The sequence below is a fragment of the Saccostrea cucullata genome, unplaced genomic scaffold, assembly GCF_032062105.1.
Source record: "Saccostrea cucullata isolate Sc308-1 unplaced genomic scaffold, CSIRO_AGI_Scuc_v1 ctg1124, whole genome shotgun sequence".
Classification (NCBI taxonomy): Eukaryota; Metazoa; Mollusca; class Bivalvia; order Ostreida; family Ostreidae; genus Saccostrea; species Saccostrea cuccullata.
Genome location: NW_026929674.1, coordinates 190001 through 208923, shown reverse-complemented (window position 1 = coordinate 208923; position 18923 = coordinate 190001). Strand labels below are relative to the sequence as shown.

General features: G+C 35.8%; 2 protein-coding genes across 2 annotated transcripts in view; both read left to right on the top strand.

Moving 5' to 3' along the window:
- Positions 1 to 351: 351 nt before the first annotated feature.
- Positions 352 to 4456, top strand: LOC134281734 (insulin-like growth factor I). The gene is made up of 4 exons (XM_062764165.1): positions 352 to 395; positions 833 to 995; positions 1741 to 1865; positions 3746 to 4456. Exons 2-4 carry the CDS (start codon positions 845 to 847, stop codon positions 4010 to 4012), a joined length of 543 nt encoding a protein of 180 aa, XP_062620149.1. The 5' UTR covers positions 352 to 395; positions 833 to 844; the 3' UTR covers positions 4013 to 4456.
- A 9183-nt stretch (positions 4457 to 13639) lies between these two features.
- LOC134281753 (pyridine nucleotide-disulfide oxidoreductase domain-containing protein 1-like) overlaps positions 13640 to 18923 on the top strand; it is a 22413-nt gene continuing 17129 nt past the window's right edge. The window contains exon 1 of the mRNA XM_062764186.1: positions 13640 to 13785. Within this exon, the coding sequence (XP_062620170.1) occupies positions 13729 to 13785 (57 nt within the window). The 5' untranslated portion in view covers positions 13640 to 13728. The remainder of the gene's footprint in view (positions 13786 to 18923) is intronic.

Here is an 18923-nt window from a genome sequence, read left to right as displayed (position 1 = left end):
GTCTTTGTGGTTTTTGAATAGTTCTTTGTATGTTTGTACAAACCATAATTCTAAAAACAGGAAAAGTGAAACGTTTAACAAAATGTATAAATAACACATGTTATTTTTAATACAGGGCTTTAAAAATCAGTATTGTTGTTGTGCGATAACTTGTTCACATGTGTCAATAGTAAGCATGCAAACAATAATAAACAAAGTGTTGATGTTATGAATGACTACTACTGGTACAGCATCAAAGACCACTACAGCAGTCCATATATCAATCATTATAAGCCACGCCCCCAATAATTCTTATAGTATTATATAAATATTGGACATGCTTTAATTCACTGTAGTATTTTAGAGACAAGTGTGTCACCAGTCTTAATGCTACCTGGAATTATAAACATGCTAAAGTAAGCTTTCGTCAACCTTCATAAAATGTGATGGATAATCTACCATTCTCTACTATAGATGTACCGGAATTTTGAAATTATGGCCCGTGAAAAAAAAGTTTTGTTGAATAGATATATATATATATTTTTATTTATTATGTATCCTTGATAAAAAGCGGATGAACATTGTACGAGCATTTTAAGGATAACTTGATTTATTTCCTTTTCAAGATTTCCTTTTGACCATCTAGCTAAGATTCACTTAAAATAGGGAATGTTTTTTTTTATTCTTGTTTTACAGCAAGTTAAAGCAAGGATATGGTTTTAGATAATAGTTATCAAAGTAAGACTGAAAACAAATGATTTGTCATGCTTTATTCTGCATAAAGCTTGTTTTAATATACATATAAATCTGCAGTTATATACAGTTATATACAGTTTTTGATGTTGGCTTTCAGTTTGGTTGGACAATGAAGCTTCTGGTAACGGTTTTGTTTGCCATCATCTTACAACTGGGAGCAGGAAACGAGCTGCAGGCCTGTGGCTCTGCACTTACCGACATTTTGTCCCTTGTCTGCAGAAACCAGTTCCACGACGCGGCAAAAAGACAATACCTGACGGGTGAGATATCGATTCCGATCATTCTATTGATGTGTACTAAACACTCAAATTAGGTGTAATAAAGTATTATCCCGACTAGTGTGAAGAGCAATATAGTACATTATCACTCCTTAAAATAGATAGCTAGCCAAGGGGTTAATAAGGCAATATAATTCCGGGGTTGTTATACAATAAATTATTTTGTTACATAACCTTATTAAAAAAGTTAAAGTATTCAACGTGACTGAAAAAAGATCAGTTTGAGACCTTTGAAGAATTGAGTTAAAAATGTTAAGTCATTGTTATTGAGAAAATATATTTATTTATATCTACAATTTACGCTAAAAAGAGGAAAAAGACATCTGTTTAGAAAAGGTTTCAGAAAGGTAATTTATTTACGCATGATTCATTGAACAGAAGGGTCGACACAAAGTATTCCAATTTAGAAAAACTAATATATTAAAAAGAGATGAATTAAATAACGGAATTGCAAAATATCAATCTTCTCTTTAGCATTGCTACATTTTAAAAAACAGAAACCCATAACAGCCAATGAAAAATGTCTGGATAAATGAATTTCTTGTATTGCCAACTTTAACCAATTAAAAAGAAGGAAAACAAGCTTAATTAATGATATTTACAATCATTTTGTTTCACTGACTATTCCAAAGTATTATTAAACATTTTTCTCTCCCCATTTTTCCCACACTTAAGAAATTTGTGCCTCGCCTTAGGTTATCTTACGTGTTAATATTTATTGTAATAGAGAGAGAAGAAAAGGGTTCTAGATTGAAAAGAAGATTCTCGGCCGAGCAGAAGAGAGGGGGCGTGGTCGAGGAGTGCTGCTTTTCCAGCTGTTCCTACGAGAATCTACTGCTGTATTGTTCACAGGTACAGACTAGCTTTATAGAATGACTTCGCTATTAGTTGCCCGCGTGGCGCAGTGGCAATTGCAACTTCTCGGGCCATTCCGCCTAGCGGAAAAACGACCTCGAATGTATTAGGTAGACGCCATGACAACCCCCCATTTTCACGATCTTTGAAATAAATGCATGAAGACCTTTTATCTGTGGAATATGGGGTTTTACGTTATTCAATGTAATGATATTACCTAAAATATACTATAGAAGGGACTTTTAACTCCGTCTATCTTATATTTGAATAAACAGGAAATGTTTGAAATTTTAACATCCGGTGATGTTAATACATTCGAGGCTGTTTTTCCGACCTCTGACGGAAAGATCCGAGATGGTGCGATTGGGCGCAGTGGTTAGAGTGTCTGCTCCAATCATCATCTCGGGTCTTTCCCTCAGAGGTCGGAAAAACAATCTCAACCGCTAGTCGGGAAGGCCCGAGAAGTTACGATTGCGTCTGCTCTATAGTCGCGAAGTGAGGAGTTGATCCTTATAAGTCGCGGGTTCGAATCCCACTGTGGGACGTAGAGACCGGTCCTTCTGGAAGAGACCGTATAAACCGAAGTTCGGCGTCGCAGTAGGTGCTAGCACAAAAAAGATCCCTCCCTACTCAATGGCTCTAAGTGCCGAGTATAGGACAAAATTTGCAGCTTTCCACCGGCAAGTGGTGGTGTCTCCATATGAGTGAAAAATTCTCAAGAAGGACGTTAAACAATATACAATCAATCAGTCAATCGCTATTAGTTACAATAAATTGAATAATGTTTTTTTCCATGCAGAGAACAGTTTTCTTTACAGGAATTAAAGCCCTTAAATAATTTGTTTACCTATATGAATGGTTAACGTTGTTCTCGAGAATAAGTAACTCATATTGAGACGCTTTCAGATTCCGGTGGAGGGCTGCAAATTTAGACCTATACCCATTGAAAAAAGAGTGATCTGCCATCACCTTCTAAGGCACAGGACCTCGATTTATACTAACCGGTCTCAGCGAGCCACGGTAGGATTCGAACCTACGAAATAAGGATCAACACCTATACTTCGCTACTCTAGAGCAAACCTCTAACCACTGTGCCATGCGAGCGAACCCGAATAATAACAAAAGAATTGAAACATATTGTGAGATAACTAGAAAAGCATATAAACGTGTAATATCAGGTATATCCGCCAAAGAGGTGAATGAGTTTTTCCTAGATAACTATATATATTAGGCTACCTTAATTATTTATTAGATAATCGGTTTACCATCATTGGCTAATTATTATCGTTAAGCACTCGTGAATTATATGGTAGGAATATTTCTGACCAATGCAAGAGATCGATAAAGGATATCTGTCGAATTTGTCGTGATAATTATATTTATCTTAGTAGGAAGTACATTTATAGGTTTCTCTGGACATGAAATATCTTCTTTGAAAGCAAAATTTGAATGCAACAAAATTATGACCATCACATTTCCCGACCCTTCTTATCCTATTAGTCGTATAAGAAGGTCAAGATCCTGAAAACGAGGCTTATTAATTTCTTATCCTGTAGCTTAATGGAGGATTTGGCAACACTGATTTTGTGTATACAGTCAATAAAAGTCAGACCATTCTAAAATAATCAGGAGTGACAAAATCCATCATATTAGAAAATATGCATGTTGTACAACAGGCGGAAATCAAATGTTTCATAATAAAATATTGAATATGTAAACAAAGCATGCTTTACTGCACGTATGAATAACTTTTTAAGTTATACAACCACTTTAATTAAAATGTAAAAACCATATGTGGAGGAAAATATGATAGTAACCTATTTATAAATCATAATTACACAAGGTTCTGAATTGACAACAAATGTTTTTGTTTTCAGAGCATCGATCCTATAGACGTATTTGCCGCAGTTCAAGCTGAAACAACAACGACGAGAAGACCAACAACAACAACAACTAGAATCACAACAACGGCAGCAGCACAAACAACAACAACAATAACAGCCGGCAATAAACCCACGACGCCGGGGCATGCTGACAACAAAATCGTGGATAGCGCGGCCTGGAGTTTGACCCGGAGATGGTTTTACGTCAACCGACTCGGGCGGTTTCGTGGACAGGTTGGGAGGAGGATAATCAATATGTGATACATTGTGAGCTCTGATTAGGGTATTATCCGCTAATTCCCAGAGTTAGTGGTAATGACAGTAACATGTGGCCGCATCTTCTGACCAACTCTGTGACATTCTAAATGACATTCGTCTACCAAGATTTTAAATTATTGAATTTAAGAAGCAGGGAACTTTGTTTTAACGATCATGTATATATATAAATCAAATCAATACAGTTTTCACATTTTTTCCAGCAACATTCTGCTTCATCTACAAACTTAAAAAACTTTTTAAACGTATATGTTTTTTTTCAAGAGAATTGTCAGTATTACTTTCAATTTCTTTGTTTCTCAAAAACATACTTTTTGCAATGTTGATATATTGAATAGATTGATAGATTCACACTTGCTCTAAATTTTAATGGTTACAGTACCTTTAAAAAAAACAGTAAAAAAATGTGTATTTTTTCCGGATCAGCTAAAGGGCTGTAAAATCAAAGTTTCTGAAAAAATTATACCATGTGTTCAGATATTTATATTGAAATATCCGCTCGCATACTCGCAAGTATGCGAGCGGATCTAGCATCTATTTTTAATTAGATTGAGTCTTCTCCTTTCTATACTTTGTACAAACACAATGTTCACTGGCTCAACAGAAACTGTTTGCTTCCGATATGGCTCCTCGTTATTGTTAATTAATTAGGATCGTAGGAGACCTTTTCTAAAGTTAATCTTTAACACAGTTTGTATAACGTAACTCTATACACAATGCAGCTCCGCAGAAAGAACTTCTTTTTATACAAGCCCCCCTCTCTTCCCCCTTTAGACATACTAAACAAGTAAACATACTAACCATTACACATACGTAAAGAATCATATGGAGCACTTCACTACTTAACATTTTAAGACTTCAATGCAGCATTTCGCTTTTTATAGTCATTTTTGCCGTGATAATTTCATCTTTATACATCCAAAATTTGAGGTCGATTTTGGTTGTCACTTAATTTTTCCTTTGATTCTGCATGCAGATTATTTTTTGGTTGTAACTTTACATACTATCGATATATGTTCTTTTCTTTGAGATGTTATATACATTTTCGCTGCATTCATTGTCACTGAAATGATTTTAAGTTTAACACGTACATTTATGTCTAATTTGTACAATAAATGGTTTCGCAAAAAGCTGTTTTGTCATTTTGTCCTGGAATAAATTCTAATAAAAGTTTTAAATATCTATGACTTGAAATGAAAAAAGAGAAATGATATATGAAATAAGAAGTCAAAAAAAAAACAAAAACAAAAACAAAAAAAAAAACAGAAATCAATATCAAAAGTTTATTGAAACAATGCAAATTGTGAGCACAGCAAAAAGCGGCCGTATGTTAAAGACCAGCAGAGATGGGAGGTACTCGACATGCAAGATCGCGTAAACGGAGAATATCAATAGATATTTCAATGTGAATTTCAATAAGCAAACAGTTTGTAATTTGATTCGACCATTCATAGCATTTGCAAAATGCTTACTCAAAACAAAGTATATCCTTATATCATCAACTTTTATGATCATGGCTTGCATCGTCGTACGTATAGAGCATGCTCTTCCGCATTGATTGGCTGATTAATCGTAATCGTATGTTGTTTTACTCCCATGGGAGATTTTTACTGCTATAGAAACGTCATCATATCCTTCTAAGATCTACCCTTGTAACCCAGGGCCATTTAGCAGTTAGGTTTTTTTATAGCGCAAAGTCCTAAGGTACGATGGAACCTCGGTTTTTAATTTTTCAACCGAAGAAACGTGACTTTCAATCCTAGTGTTAGGCTCTTGGTGAAGGATCAGTCATTATAGCTATGCCTACTTTTACCTCCTCTAAAGATTTAATTCGGCGCAGCCTGTGAGATTCATACCCGGGCCTCCCGATCACAAAGCGAACGCCATAAATCCAGGCTACTATGACAGACATACGAGGGCTGTTCAATAATTAATATCCTGAACTGTATTATAACATACAATACAGATATCATATGACATTAAGCTTGACTTTCTCTCATTATTGAATCTTTAATGAATTTATAACAGTTTATGTGACCACTTTTCATCATATAGTTTCATTGTGAGATGCTGGAAAACGAGGGCTATTCGAGACACTGCATTTAAAATGAATGGTAAAGAATCAGTGAACTAGAGTGCAATCAATAGCTTCTATGAAACTGCTCTAAAACTTGTTAAGAATCCCAAAGAAATATTCAGTTAAATATGTAAAATTTACAGCAACCAATGTCTGTTTTATAGACAAATGAGCAGGTGGATTTCAATGATAAAAAATTATATAATAGACATCAAAAATGGGTTTACCATCCTTAACAACAAAATTTATAACAACTAATGTACTGTTTGCCAAATTTCAACAAATGATGTATGATTGACTTTAAGACACATAGCAAATTTAATAGACATGATTTCGGGAGTAGTTCATACTGTTTTAAAGAAACATTTGACAGTAAAAAAGCTTAGTACTCAAAAGTCACCCAATGTTTTGAAAAATGAGTGAAAACGACAGCGTGTAAGAATATCTAAATAAATATTTTAAAATATCAGTAATTGTATTATCCACGTTTGTTTGAAATGCAAACAGATAATTAAACTTGAATCTATTGCTTAAAACCCTCGAAACAAAATTTACAAGAAGATGTACTCGACAAATTAAAACAGCAAAGGTCCGAGAAGAGCAAAGAATTGCAAGAGCACAAAGACATATTTGTATGCAATTTTTTAAATATTAATGGTCGTGTTATTCAAATTCGTATTCGGGGAGGTAGTTTAATTTCTGGAGGAGTTTAGAAAAAAAATTTTTTGCAAAAAATCGAAAGGTTTATGAGAGGAAGGAACTAGAATCAGGAATCCACTACATTAAATTTCTTCATGATAGTGTCCAAACCCGCACACCCTGAACAGTAAAGGAGTTTTTTGAATAAACAATAAGTTAATAATTTTCACATTAATAATACTCGCCCGAATTTTCATCTTTTGACTTGTTTCATTTTCCAAACACCTTTCAGAAGGAAGAAACAAGTCCAGGAAATCATAGGATCTGCCATTTTCCAGTATACTAAGGAACATACCTAAAAAATGAGTTCTGAAAACAATGAGAAACTGGATAAAAAGTGTTACGGACATGTGTTTCAATTAAAAGAGAATAATAAGTTAAATCATTAAGACTAAATCATTGAACAGCGTCTTTTGCTTCTTTCTGAGCACCGAGGACATTATTTATTGAACAGCCCTCGTAAATCCACACACAAGTGAGTGATAAATCTGATAATGGTATATCAGTTGCTGCAAGAATAGTTTACGATAGAAAAAGGTCGTTCACTTAATCATAAACTGTACTTGTTTTTGCCATAATTATCGTTCTTTATATAGTAAAATATCCCAATATATATCTGATGTATGGTGAAGTTTATATCGAGAGCAAAAGAATTTATCAAATCAGCGTGTGAATGAAATATAAAATGTCGATATTTTTAATTGACAACTTGAAAGCCACATCTAGACACTTCTGATAAAGCTTTTGATAAAATCTGCGTCACGTTGATATAAAAAATAAATGGAGCGCATTAAGACACATGAGAATTCAAACAGATTGTTTGAAGACCTTGACCAGAAAACCACACATTAGATATTTTCATTCAAAATCATATCAGTATCTTTTTAAAATCAACCTCGGGATATCATACTTTGTTTTTTAAAGAGAAAAACAAGTTTGCAGATTCTTACCATAATAAAATACATAAGACTGTTACGCTTTTCCTTTTTTTTTTATTTCTCGCTAGTCACACGAGGCAACCCTCACTGATCCTGCAGGCTAGCTGGAAGTCAGGCGTATCATTGTCATCCCTACCTTATGAAAAAAATAATGATACAGAAACCGTTCATGTTTTAAAATAATACTGGTTTATCATTGAAAAATATAAAAATCAAAATTCCATTCAAACAATACAAATAGGGGCATCTGGACCTAACGTTAGTTAAACATAAGAGATGGGATCAGATGCCATGGAAGGGCTGCAAAATTTAGTAAGCATTCAGGGAGGGATCCTGTGACACGGGGCCTCGGTTTATACGGTCTCATCCGACCGGTCACACCCGCCGTTTACTCCTTGTCATGATCGGGAAATAACTGGAAAATCCGTCGAAAATTCAGTGTGTTAATCTGATATTATTATCTAGATTATCTTTAGTCCCCACTAAATATATATACAAATGAATCTTAGCAAATGCTATGTTTATATATTAATAAAATATTCATTTCATGCAACCTTATCTTCAGGCAGGTGCATTGGTGGTGGTACCACTGGGTAGTGAAAAGCGTCTACTGCCTTGTAGATGACTTTGTAGAGCCAATGGTTATGGGAGTAAACCCAGAAAGAAAATCCGGGGAGAAGGAACTCGTTAGCATTGGATTACAATCATCTATGGGAAGGGCAACCCAGAAAGAAAACCCGGCCCAACAGTGGCGGTTTGGCGCACGGCGAACTACCCTGCCCAGTTAAAAATAACTAGTTACAGAAACTTCCGCAAATGTCATAAATGAAAACTGTGTCTGCGAAGACTTGGGCCAAAACACAGGCAATATGACATCTCCTATGAGATTGATTGATAGTCTTCTAAGGCCGAAAGAAAAACTTTGAGTTGGAGCATGGAATGTTCGCACGATGTACGAAACATCAAAGACAGCACAAGTTGCGGATGAAATACAGAGATGCAAGTTGGATATACTTGGAATAAGCGAATGCCGATGGATTGAATCAGGCAAGATTAGAATTACTAGTGGCCATACCATATTGTACTCGGGCACAATGACAAACATCAAAGTGGGGTTGCAATCATGATAAGCAAAGTCAAGATTAAAACATTGCTGGAATGGGAACCAATTAGTGATAGACTAATTAGAGCAAGATTCAACTCCAAATTCTGTAAACTGACGATCATACTATGTTTTGCTCCAACAAACGATGCCGAAGAAGAAGTGAAAGATGAATTTTACGAGCAGTTACAGATGGTTGTCTCTAAAGTCCCTCAGCATGACATGCTGCATCTTTGCTAGCCAAGGATTTCTGATACGCTACTCTCCTCATGAACCCTTGGCATATGGTGAAATCAAAAGACGGGATTGTTTTCGTCACGTGATCTCGAATCTATCAGGTACACACAGATTGCGTCATCGACAGAAATAAAAACGCGTTGTTTAAAAAAAATTCAATCAAAGTTTTTTTCAAGAATAATTAAGAAGCAATAATTAAGTTACTGTAGTGAGAAGTACTTTTTTCCGCGTGGTATTAATTTACGCTTTGTACGCGGTCACAAATATTCCGCGGAAATTTGTCCAAGCGTACTTAATATAAATGTAAGGCATATATAGTGACTTTCTAAATACCCGCGTAATTTTCTACCCGCGGATTAAACAGAAATTGAGATTCCGCGGAATTATGACCCCGTGGAAAGAAGTACGTCTACAGTATGCTTATTTATTATTTATAGTACAAATCTGAACTTCAATATAGATTTTTAATCACATATTTAGAAGATATCGGATGACATCACAGCTATTCATAGAACTGCATGTTATCTTATGGATCGTTGTTTACTTGCGTTTTTCATTCCCGAGATTAAAGAGTCAATAAGTATCCCGAACGCAAATATCGTCATTTACAAAAAACATTGCTGATTGGTCGACCGGATGTACCGAATCCCAATCAGAACTCGAGAAAAAAAAAACAACTTCTATCAACACCGTATGCCAAGGGATTATGAGGAGAGTAGCGTATCAGAAACCCTTGGCTAGCGAAGATGGACATGCTGCTGATAATGGGAGATCTAAATGCAAAAGTGGGTACTGACAACACTGACTGTGAGAAATCTATAGGCAAACATGGCTGTGGAATTAAGAATGACAATGGAGAGCGCTTCGTTGACTTCTGTCTCAACAACAACCAAACGATAGGATATTTCCTCACAAGGATATACAGAAGCTCACGTGGAAATCTCGAGATGGTAGAACAACAAACCAGATTGATCACATAACTATAAACAGCAAATGGCGCATATCCCTACAAGATGTTAAAGTATGCCTTGGAGCAGATATCAACAGTGACCACTATCTGTTGAAAGCTATCATAAAACTAAACCTTCACAGAAATCCCAAAAAGCAAGAGACAAAAAGCAGGATCGATGTGGAAGAGTTTAAGATACCAGACACACGAAAAGCTTTCAATTTGGAATTGAAGAACAGATTCAAGGTTCTGGAAGAAAGTTTTGATGTTGTTGAAGATATTCAAGAAAAGTGGTACACGATCAAGGAAGTGTATATTGAAACCGCCGAAAAAACTGTAGGCTACCGAACCAAGAAGAACAAAGAATGGCTAACACCTGGTACATGGGAAAAATAGGTGAAAGAAAGAACTTAAAGCAGAAAATATCAGTACCAAGTCTGCAAGATTACAAGAAGAACTACAAGCTTCCTATAAAGAAAAGGATAGAGATGTCAAGCGAAGTGCTAGGAGGGATAGACAAATGTATGTTGACAGTCTGGCACAAGAAGCTGAACGAGCTGCTTCACACGGAGAAATGAGCACTGTTTACAAAATAACGAAAAATCTATGTGGTCGCACTACAACCCAACCTGCTCTTATGAAAGATAAAGATGGTCACCTACTGGAACAGAACATGAACAAGCCAACCGTTGGGTACAATATTTCCAGGAAGTACAAAATTGCCCAGAACCCGATGAACCAGCGAATCCAGACCCTGCAGTTGAAGACTTAGACATAAACTTAGAACCACCAACCCTCCAAGAAGTCCAAAACTGTATTAAAGCATTAAAGAATGGTAAATCCTCAGGCAATGACTGCGTACACGCTGAAATGCTGAAATCAGATATTGCAACATCATCAAAAACGCTATTAGATCTATCCCTACATATCTGGGAAAATGAGACAATACCACATGACTGGAGTAAAGGACTCATTGTAAAGCTTCCAAAAAAGGGAGATCTCCAAATTTGTGAAAACTGTAGAGGTATAACACTGACATACAGAACAGACAAAGTGATTGAAAAGAAACTGAGAGAGGAACATGCTGGATTTAGAATAGGAAGAGGGTGTATAGACCAAATTTTTGCCATTCGTAACATTATAGAACAGTGTATTGAATGGCAAATGCCACTGTATATCAATTTCATTGATTTTAAGAAAGCTTTTGACAGTGTGCACAGGGAAACACTTTGGAAAATAGGAAGATCATATGGAATACCAGCAAAGATCTGCAACATCATGAAAACATTTTATTCAAACTTCGAGTGCAGTGTCATCCTGGAAAATGGAATATTGGACTCCTTCAGTGTAAAATCTGGACTACGGCAAGGATGCATACTATCACCAATTCTCTTCCTTATGGTCATTGAATGGATCCAAAGAAACACCACACATGACAAAAAGAGGGGTATGCAATGGACAATGTTCAGTCACCTAGAAGACCTGGACTTTGCAGACGATCTGGCAGAAATATCAGGAAACATTATCCACCTACAAGAAAAGACTGATGAATTAAACTCCTTTGCCAAACAAACTGGGCTTAACATCAATGCCAAGAAGACCAAGGTATTGACAATCAATGCACCAGTAGAACCTGTCACATTAAATGGAGAGGCACTTGAGGAAGTTGAGGACTTCACCTACCTACCTTCAGTATCCTAAGTAAGGACAACAGTACTGGTAAAGACATAAAATCACCTCTCAGTAAAACACGGACAGCATTTGCCCAAATTCAGCCCATCTGGAAGTCAAACAACTTAAGTCTGAGAACAAACTCCAACTGTACAACAGCAATGTCAAATCAGTTCTCCTGTATGGGTCTGAATGCTGGCGTGTTGTTGACAGCGACATGGGAAAAGTAGAGGCATTCCACATCAACTGTCTTCGAAAAATCCAAATAACAATAAACCCAGTTTATCAACTGTGAAACTACGTTTAGCTCATTTTTGTGAATTTGGCGTGCCATATATATAGACAACGTATACTCAATTAACAATGGTAATTTCCATTCATATGTCGATATGATATAGCCTGGTGAGCTTGAGATAAAAGAAACCAGTCTGTCACATCTGTTTCATATTTAGATATTATACTTGAAAAAGACATTAATGGTAATCTAACAACCAAGTTTTATGATAAACGTGATGACTTTAACTTTTCTATCGTCAACTTCCCTTACGTATGCAGCAATATACCTTCATCACCTGCATACGGAGTTTATATATCTCAGTTGATTCGATACGCAAGAGCATGATCTACGTACATGTGTATGTACAAGTTGATGAAACAAGAATATCAGCAATCTCGTTTAAAGTCATCATATCGTAAGTTCTATGGTCGATACATTGACATTGTCGGCAAATACAATTTATCATTGAGTCAAATGCTGGCTGACGTTTTAAATTCATAGTTAATATTGTTAATCCATTATTTATACACTGAATTGACGAAGGATTTTACCGTTATTTCCCGACTATGACAAGGAGCACAAAGCGGTTGTGACTGGTCGGCAGGGGATGCTTACTCCTCCATGGCACCTGATCTCACCTCCGATGTTTTGGAGATCCGTGTTTGCTCTGCTCCTTTTTTGTATTTTTTTATGGACTTTGAATACTGTTCGTTAGATCTCCATGTTTCATTACCTGCGTCAGGCTGTATAAGGATTGATATTTGCAATATCCGAAACTAATAGATCATACCTAGAGAGCTAGATTTTGTGCAAGCTGATTTACATTGGAATTCTTTACCTGCATTTGAAAAGAAACAGTTTTCAGAAAAAAGAATGATATTACTGATACAAAATACTTTAGTGTTTACTTCCTTTAATCTTTTTCCATGAAACAATTATTTCATGTGATTCACCGTTTCAACATGTCAGTGTATCCTTTTTTCTGCATTTCTATACTACTGGATCAGTCCATTTATATTCTACGAAAGGGGTGAATCGCTCTTTTCGCGCCATATGTCACAGTAACTTTTTGTGACTTTTCCTTGGATTGTTCTATTGTGTGAATGGGTGTACTAACTTCTATGGAACTATATAAACTTTGTCCTTTTAACCTCCTTCTAATACTTCAGAAATTCTATCTATAAATTTTATCTCACTAACATATTGTATATATCAGTATAGGAACAATTAAGCAACACTTAAGAAATGATTGTTTCTAATTTGTTTCCCGATACCGCGGTTGTTTACTACATAAATGGACTATACCAATAATACACAACACAGTTCAACAAGTCATGGTCTCCAGGATGCATGAACATTTGTATCCCTGTTTCAGATGCACACAATAGATAAGAAACCAGTACAAAATCTTTGAATTCTCAGTGTATGATATTGGCACAACCCCAACCCCCCCTCATTTTTAAGAGAAAAAATTAATGAATACATTACTACTGTTTACTTACTATGGGTTAAAAATAAAACTGAAACGAGTGCCTGTGATACAGACGTATTTTTAAAAAAAATATATATTTTTAATTATCATTTAAAACAGGTTATTGCGCCTTGTCTCCGGATAAGTATTACCTTTATCAAGTCGACTTTCATCTTCACATCCGGGCAGTTTAAAGATGGATGCGCCCTATAGAATTTTTTTCTTCTTCAGAGACTGTGTAACATTGACTGTGTAACATCTATTGGAGATATATTTCAGCATGGTAAGATACGTTGTCGTAGGAGGAGGCATCGCTGGAGTAACCTGTGTGGAAACGGTAAGAATTTTAACGCATTCGATATATAATTGTGGAGGAAAAGGGGGGGGGCATTTTGCCAATTTTTGGATATTGTCAGTTCACCACTGTGAAGTTTAAGCGGAGGCCTATTTACCAACATTTAATATAATAGTATGTATACTTTAGTAGTATATTTTGTACATGCGTTTGATGAAATAGTAAGTTTTGAACATGAAATAACAACAATCTTGAGCACTGTGGAGCTTACTTAAGATAATTTAGCTGTGTCTCTGGAAAAGCCCTTAAACTGGGTCTATAGCATTTTAATATGTTTAACGAAAAAAAGTTCTCTATGAGGAGCTCTGAAACTGATTTTACTTTCAATATTAAATTTATTAAGTGTGCAAATAAGTGCTGTGATGGCCTGTGAATAATATTGTGTCCAGTGTCAACCATATACCATAATATGTTTTACGGAGTGACCGTTGGGGCGAGTGCAGCTTTATTTTAACTATTTATAAAAACCTATAAACAGGTTACACTTGTACTGCCTATCTTCAGTTCATTAAAGAAAGAAAGAAAATAAGAAGAAACCACAACAATAAAAAGAATCACCTCCCATGCATCAGGTTCGAGATTCCGAACTTCTCAAAAGCTTCCGACAAATCAGAAATACCCGAGCCGTTTGAGTGATGAAAGTATGACGTCAAATAAAAGGTCATGTTGACGAAGGATGCAAACGATAGTTTTGTGATATAGAGATTGCATAAATCGTTGTTTGTAATAGTAAGTTTTTGCTATGTATAAGCCACCATGTTGCTATGCACTTCAAAGGATTATTGGGATTTTTAAATTTTCACATGGACTCGTAAAAATTTCTTGGAACAATGTACAGATTTCAACCCGAATTTCCTCCGTTCGTACAAGTTAGTCGTTTGAGCTTGCTACGCGAGCGGCGCTTTGTGCTGCCTCTCTGCACTCGCTATTAACTGCCCATATTTTTTATCTTTTCCCTTTTTCTCTGTTGACAGTGATTACTCTGTTTTTCAAATACAGTAAAACATGGATATAGCAAACACCTCATCATGAATTGATGCTTAGAACAAAGTGATTTTCATGCTTCTTGACTTCAAAATATATTATAAACTTAACAGATATAATGACAGGGCTCTCACACCACTTTTTGGGACTGGGGCCGGGGCCGTTCAAATTGGGAAAATTATCGTCAATTTGGGAAAATTCACACAAATTCATTTTTAAAAAATCCTCAAATTTTGCTTTTCTATCATTTTATCATCAATGGCATGCTAACTCTGGTTTGAATAAACAGTTAAACAGAACAAACATGGGTACGTAGGCTATTTATGAAAGTTCATTAGCTTTGTCATTACTATCTTTGAGTGTTGATATTGCGGTTATATGTCTTACTGCGTGACGGTCGCTAGTCACATAGTCCCGAATTTCCTCGATCACATGGGCAACTTTGCTTACCAATACAGCGCGAGACTGAACATGCCAAAGCTCGGGTATGTTTCTAGGTGCAGCTTACTATTGTTTAAATGAAATGTGTATTTTTGAAACCAAAATGCTGGTTTTTGTCGAAACTACATAACAAGATACTCTGCACTCATAGTTGGATACATTGTTTGTAAAAACAACTAGTGCTAATTGTAACGGGGACCGTTACAGATGTTCCCCAAACTTTCCCCAACTTCATTTTGGTGCCACATTCCCTGTAAGCTTCATCAAATAAGACAAACTCTATGCATTTGAGGCTTTAACAACATTTAACCAGGAGAAAGTACCAAGTTCATTCAAATTTTAGAATTCCACGCGTGCGCATGTGAATGCATGTGCGTAATGACCATATCATCTTGTCTGTACAATCTTAATATTTTAATATACTAAATATTAAAGTAATTAATCCAAAAGTATTAAAAAAATACTCTCATTAAACTGTATTTTTGATTTTACTCATTTCACGTGGAAGCACGTGCATACATGAGCATGATGACCATACCTTCTTGTAGAAGTCCATTACATCTATCTATGTTCTAAATCCCACCCCGTTTGGTTGAAAACCAAGGGAGTTATAGCTGTTTAAAGTTTCAGCCAATTAGATTGCAGTGCACGTACACGCACGTGTATGCATGTGCATGATGACCATACCATCTTGTAGAAGTCCATTATATCTATCTATGTTCCAAATCCCATCCTGTTTGGTTGAAAACCTAGGGAGTTATAGCTATTTAAAGCATAAGCCAATCAGATTGCAGCGCATGTGCATGCACGCTTTTTCATGATAATTGCTATATATTTTATTGTAGGATATCCTAATACATGCCTATGTTTAAAATTTCAAAGGATTTCGTCAAAAAACAAGAAAGATATTGAGACTTTAGTTTCAGCTAATCAGAGCAAAGCGCACGTGCATGCGCATGAGATCTTGCTTTTTTGACCATGTCATCTTGTCTATGCTTCTAATATATTCTTATAGTATGAGTTTCAAAGCATTTCATCAGTAATTTAAATAGTTACGTCTGTATCAATTATGTTGGGCATTTCTCATGTTGCACGTGCGAGCTCTTGCAAGCACATGTGCATGCACATGCTTTCATGATAATTCTTATATTACAGGCTGTAGATCTCCCTAATGTATAACTATGTTCAAAATTTCAAATGATTTTATCAAAAAACAAGAAAGATATAGAGACTTTAGTTTCAGCCAATCAGAGCAAAGCGCACGTGCAAGCGCGTGCAATCTTGCTATTTTGACCATGTCATCTTGTGCATACTACTAATATATCCTTACATTATGAGTTTCAAAACATTTTGTTAAAAATAGAAAAGTTACGGTTTTATCCATTATATATTGGTCATTTCAAGTTTTGCACGTGCGCGCTCTTGCAAGCACGTGCGCGCAAAATGACCTTGATTCCGCAAATCTACATAACATGTCTACTGACCCTAAAAACATTTCACCTAAATCGGATGTGTAGTTTACAAGATCATTCGCGGACAAAATTTTCCCGAGAAGAAAAATAATAATAACTAGAGCAAAGCTCGTTGCAAAGCAACGAGTAGGTCTTCCGTCCTGTTTCACCGGAAGTAACCGGAAGTAACTTTCATTTTTACAAAAATGAATAAAAACGCCCAAAAATGTATAAATCACCTTAATTTATGTTGATTAATGCTAAAATAAGCCATTTTTTGCTACTTCCGGTTTGACCGGAAGTGACGACGACGGACGGAAAATTAATTTTTATGATCACAGAGAGATATGTTACCCAAAAACGGGTTAAGAACGGCAAAAATACGCGTTTTTCGACTACTTCCGGTTTGGCCGGAAGTGACGACAACGGACGTTTTCTAATGGCTCCGTTAGATTGAGCTTGACATTTTGAACAACTTTGCTTCTTTGACGTATTACAAATTCTCAATACGTTTTGAGATATAAAGAAAAAACTTTCGGCCCCTCTAGTCCCTTAATTTTAGGGGCCAGCCCTTTTTTCGAGATATGATTTGAAAGATCTTAGAATTCTACACTTCTTTTGTTCTACATATTTTAACAAAATATTTCCAGGTAAAAAGATATCGTAGAAAAGGTGGTAAAATTTTTGAAATTCGCGATAGGACTATTTTTGCGCCATACCGAGCGCCGACGTGCGGCACTTCAGATAAAAATGAAATAAATTTTACATATCTATAGACTTTGGTCTATCATACCTGAAATTTTCACGTTTCTATCTATAGCCATTTTTTAGAACGTTCGAGGACAATCTGACCCTTCAAAAATCATAAAATCGACAATATCTCCGAACCGGAAGTGACGTCATTAAATCGGAAAAAAATGCATAAGGTTCAAGTAATGTTACATAAGTCCTGAAAGTTTCATGGAAATCCATCGAGCCGTTTTTGAGAAATCGCGTGCACAAAATCGGTAAGAAAAAAAAGAATAATAATAATAACTAGAGCAAAGCTCGTTGCAAAGCAACGAGTAGGTCTTCCGTCCTGTTTGACCGGAAGTAACCGGAAGTAACTCATTTTTACAAAAATGAATAAAAACGCCCAAAAATGTATAAATCACCTTAATTTATGTTGATTAATGCTAAAATAAGCCATTTTTTGCTACTTCCGGTTTGACCGGAAGTGACGACGACGGACGGAAAATTAATTTTTATGCTCACAGAGAGATATGTTACCCAAAAACGGGTTAAGAACGGCAAAAATACGCGTTTTTTGACTACTTCCGGTTTAGCCGGAAGTGACGACAACGGACGTTTTCTAATGGCTCCGTTAGATTGAGCTTGACATTTTGAACAACTTTGCTTTTTTGACATATTACAAATTCTCAATACGTTTTGAGATATAAAGAAAAAACTTTCGGCCCCTCTAGTCCCTTAATTTTAGGGGCCAGCCCTTTTTTCGAGATATGATTTGAAAGATCTTGGAATTCTACACTTCTTTTGTTCTACATGTTTTAACAAAATATTTCCAGGTAAAAAGATATCGTAGAAAAGGTGGTAAAATTTTTGAAATTCGCGATAGGACTATTTTTGCGCCATACCGAGCGCCGACATGCGGCACTTCAGATAAAAATAAAATAAATTTTACATATCTATAGACTTTGGACTATCATACCTGAAATTTTCACGTTTCTATCTATAGCCATTTTTTAGAACGTTCGAGGACAATCTGACCCTTCAAAAATCATAAAATCGACAATGTCTCGGAACCGGAAGTGACGTCATCAAATCGGAAAAAAATGCATAAGGTTCAAGTAATGTTACATAAGTCCTGAAAGTTTCATGGAAATCCATCGAGCCGTTTCCGAGAAATCGCGTGCACAAAATCGGTAAGAAAAAAAAGAATAATAATAATAATAAAAGTGAAAAAGAAACCTAAGAATAACAAGAAGGTCTTCCGCTGAAGACGGAAGACCTTAATAATAAAAGTGAAAAGGAAACCTAAGAATAACAAGAAGGTCTTCCGCTGAAGACGGAAGACCTTAATAATAATAATAAGAAACAGAGTAAAAACAATATGTTCCCCAACTTCGTTTGGGGAACATAATAACCTGGTTCCCCAAACCAGTTTACGAATGCATTTGGTGCGAATTAATAAAATAGTACAGTTTCACTTTCATTTGCAAATGTGTTTTGTTTGGGGTTTTTTTG

Bases quoted from the DNA above. Each gene is read 5' to 3' on its own strand.
- LOC134281734 (XM_062764165.1), top strand. From the start codon at position 845: ATGAAGCTTCTGGTAACGGTTTTGTTTGCCATCATCTTACAACTGGGA. The intron at 996-1,740 runs GTGAGATATCGA...TTATTGTAATAG, and splicing joins AAAAAGACAATACCTGACGG to AGAGAGAAGAAAAGGGTTCT. The intron at 1,866-3,745 runs GTACAGACTAGC...TTTTGTTTTCAG, and splicing joins TACTGCTGTATTGTTCACAG to AGCATCGATCCTATAGACGT.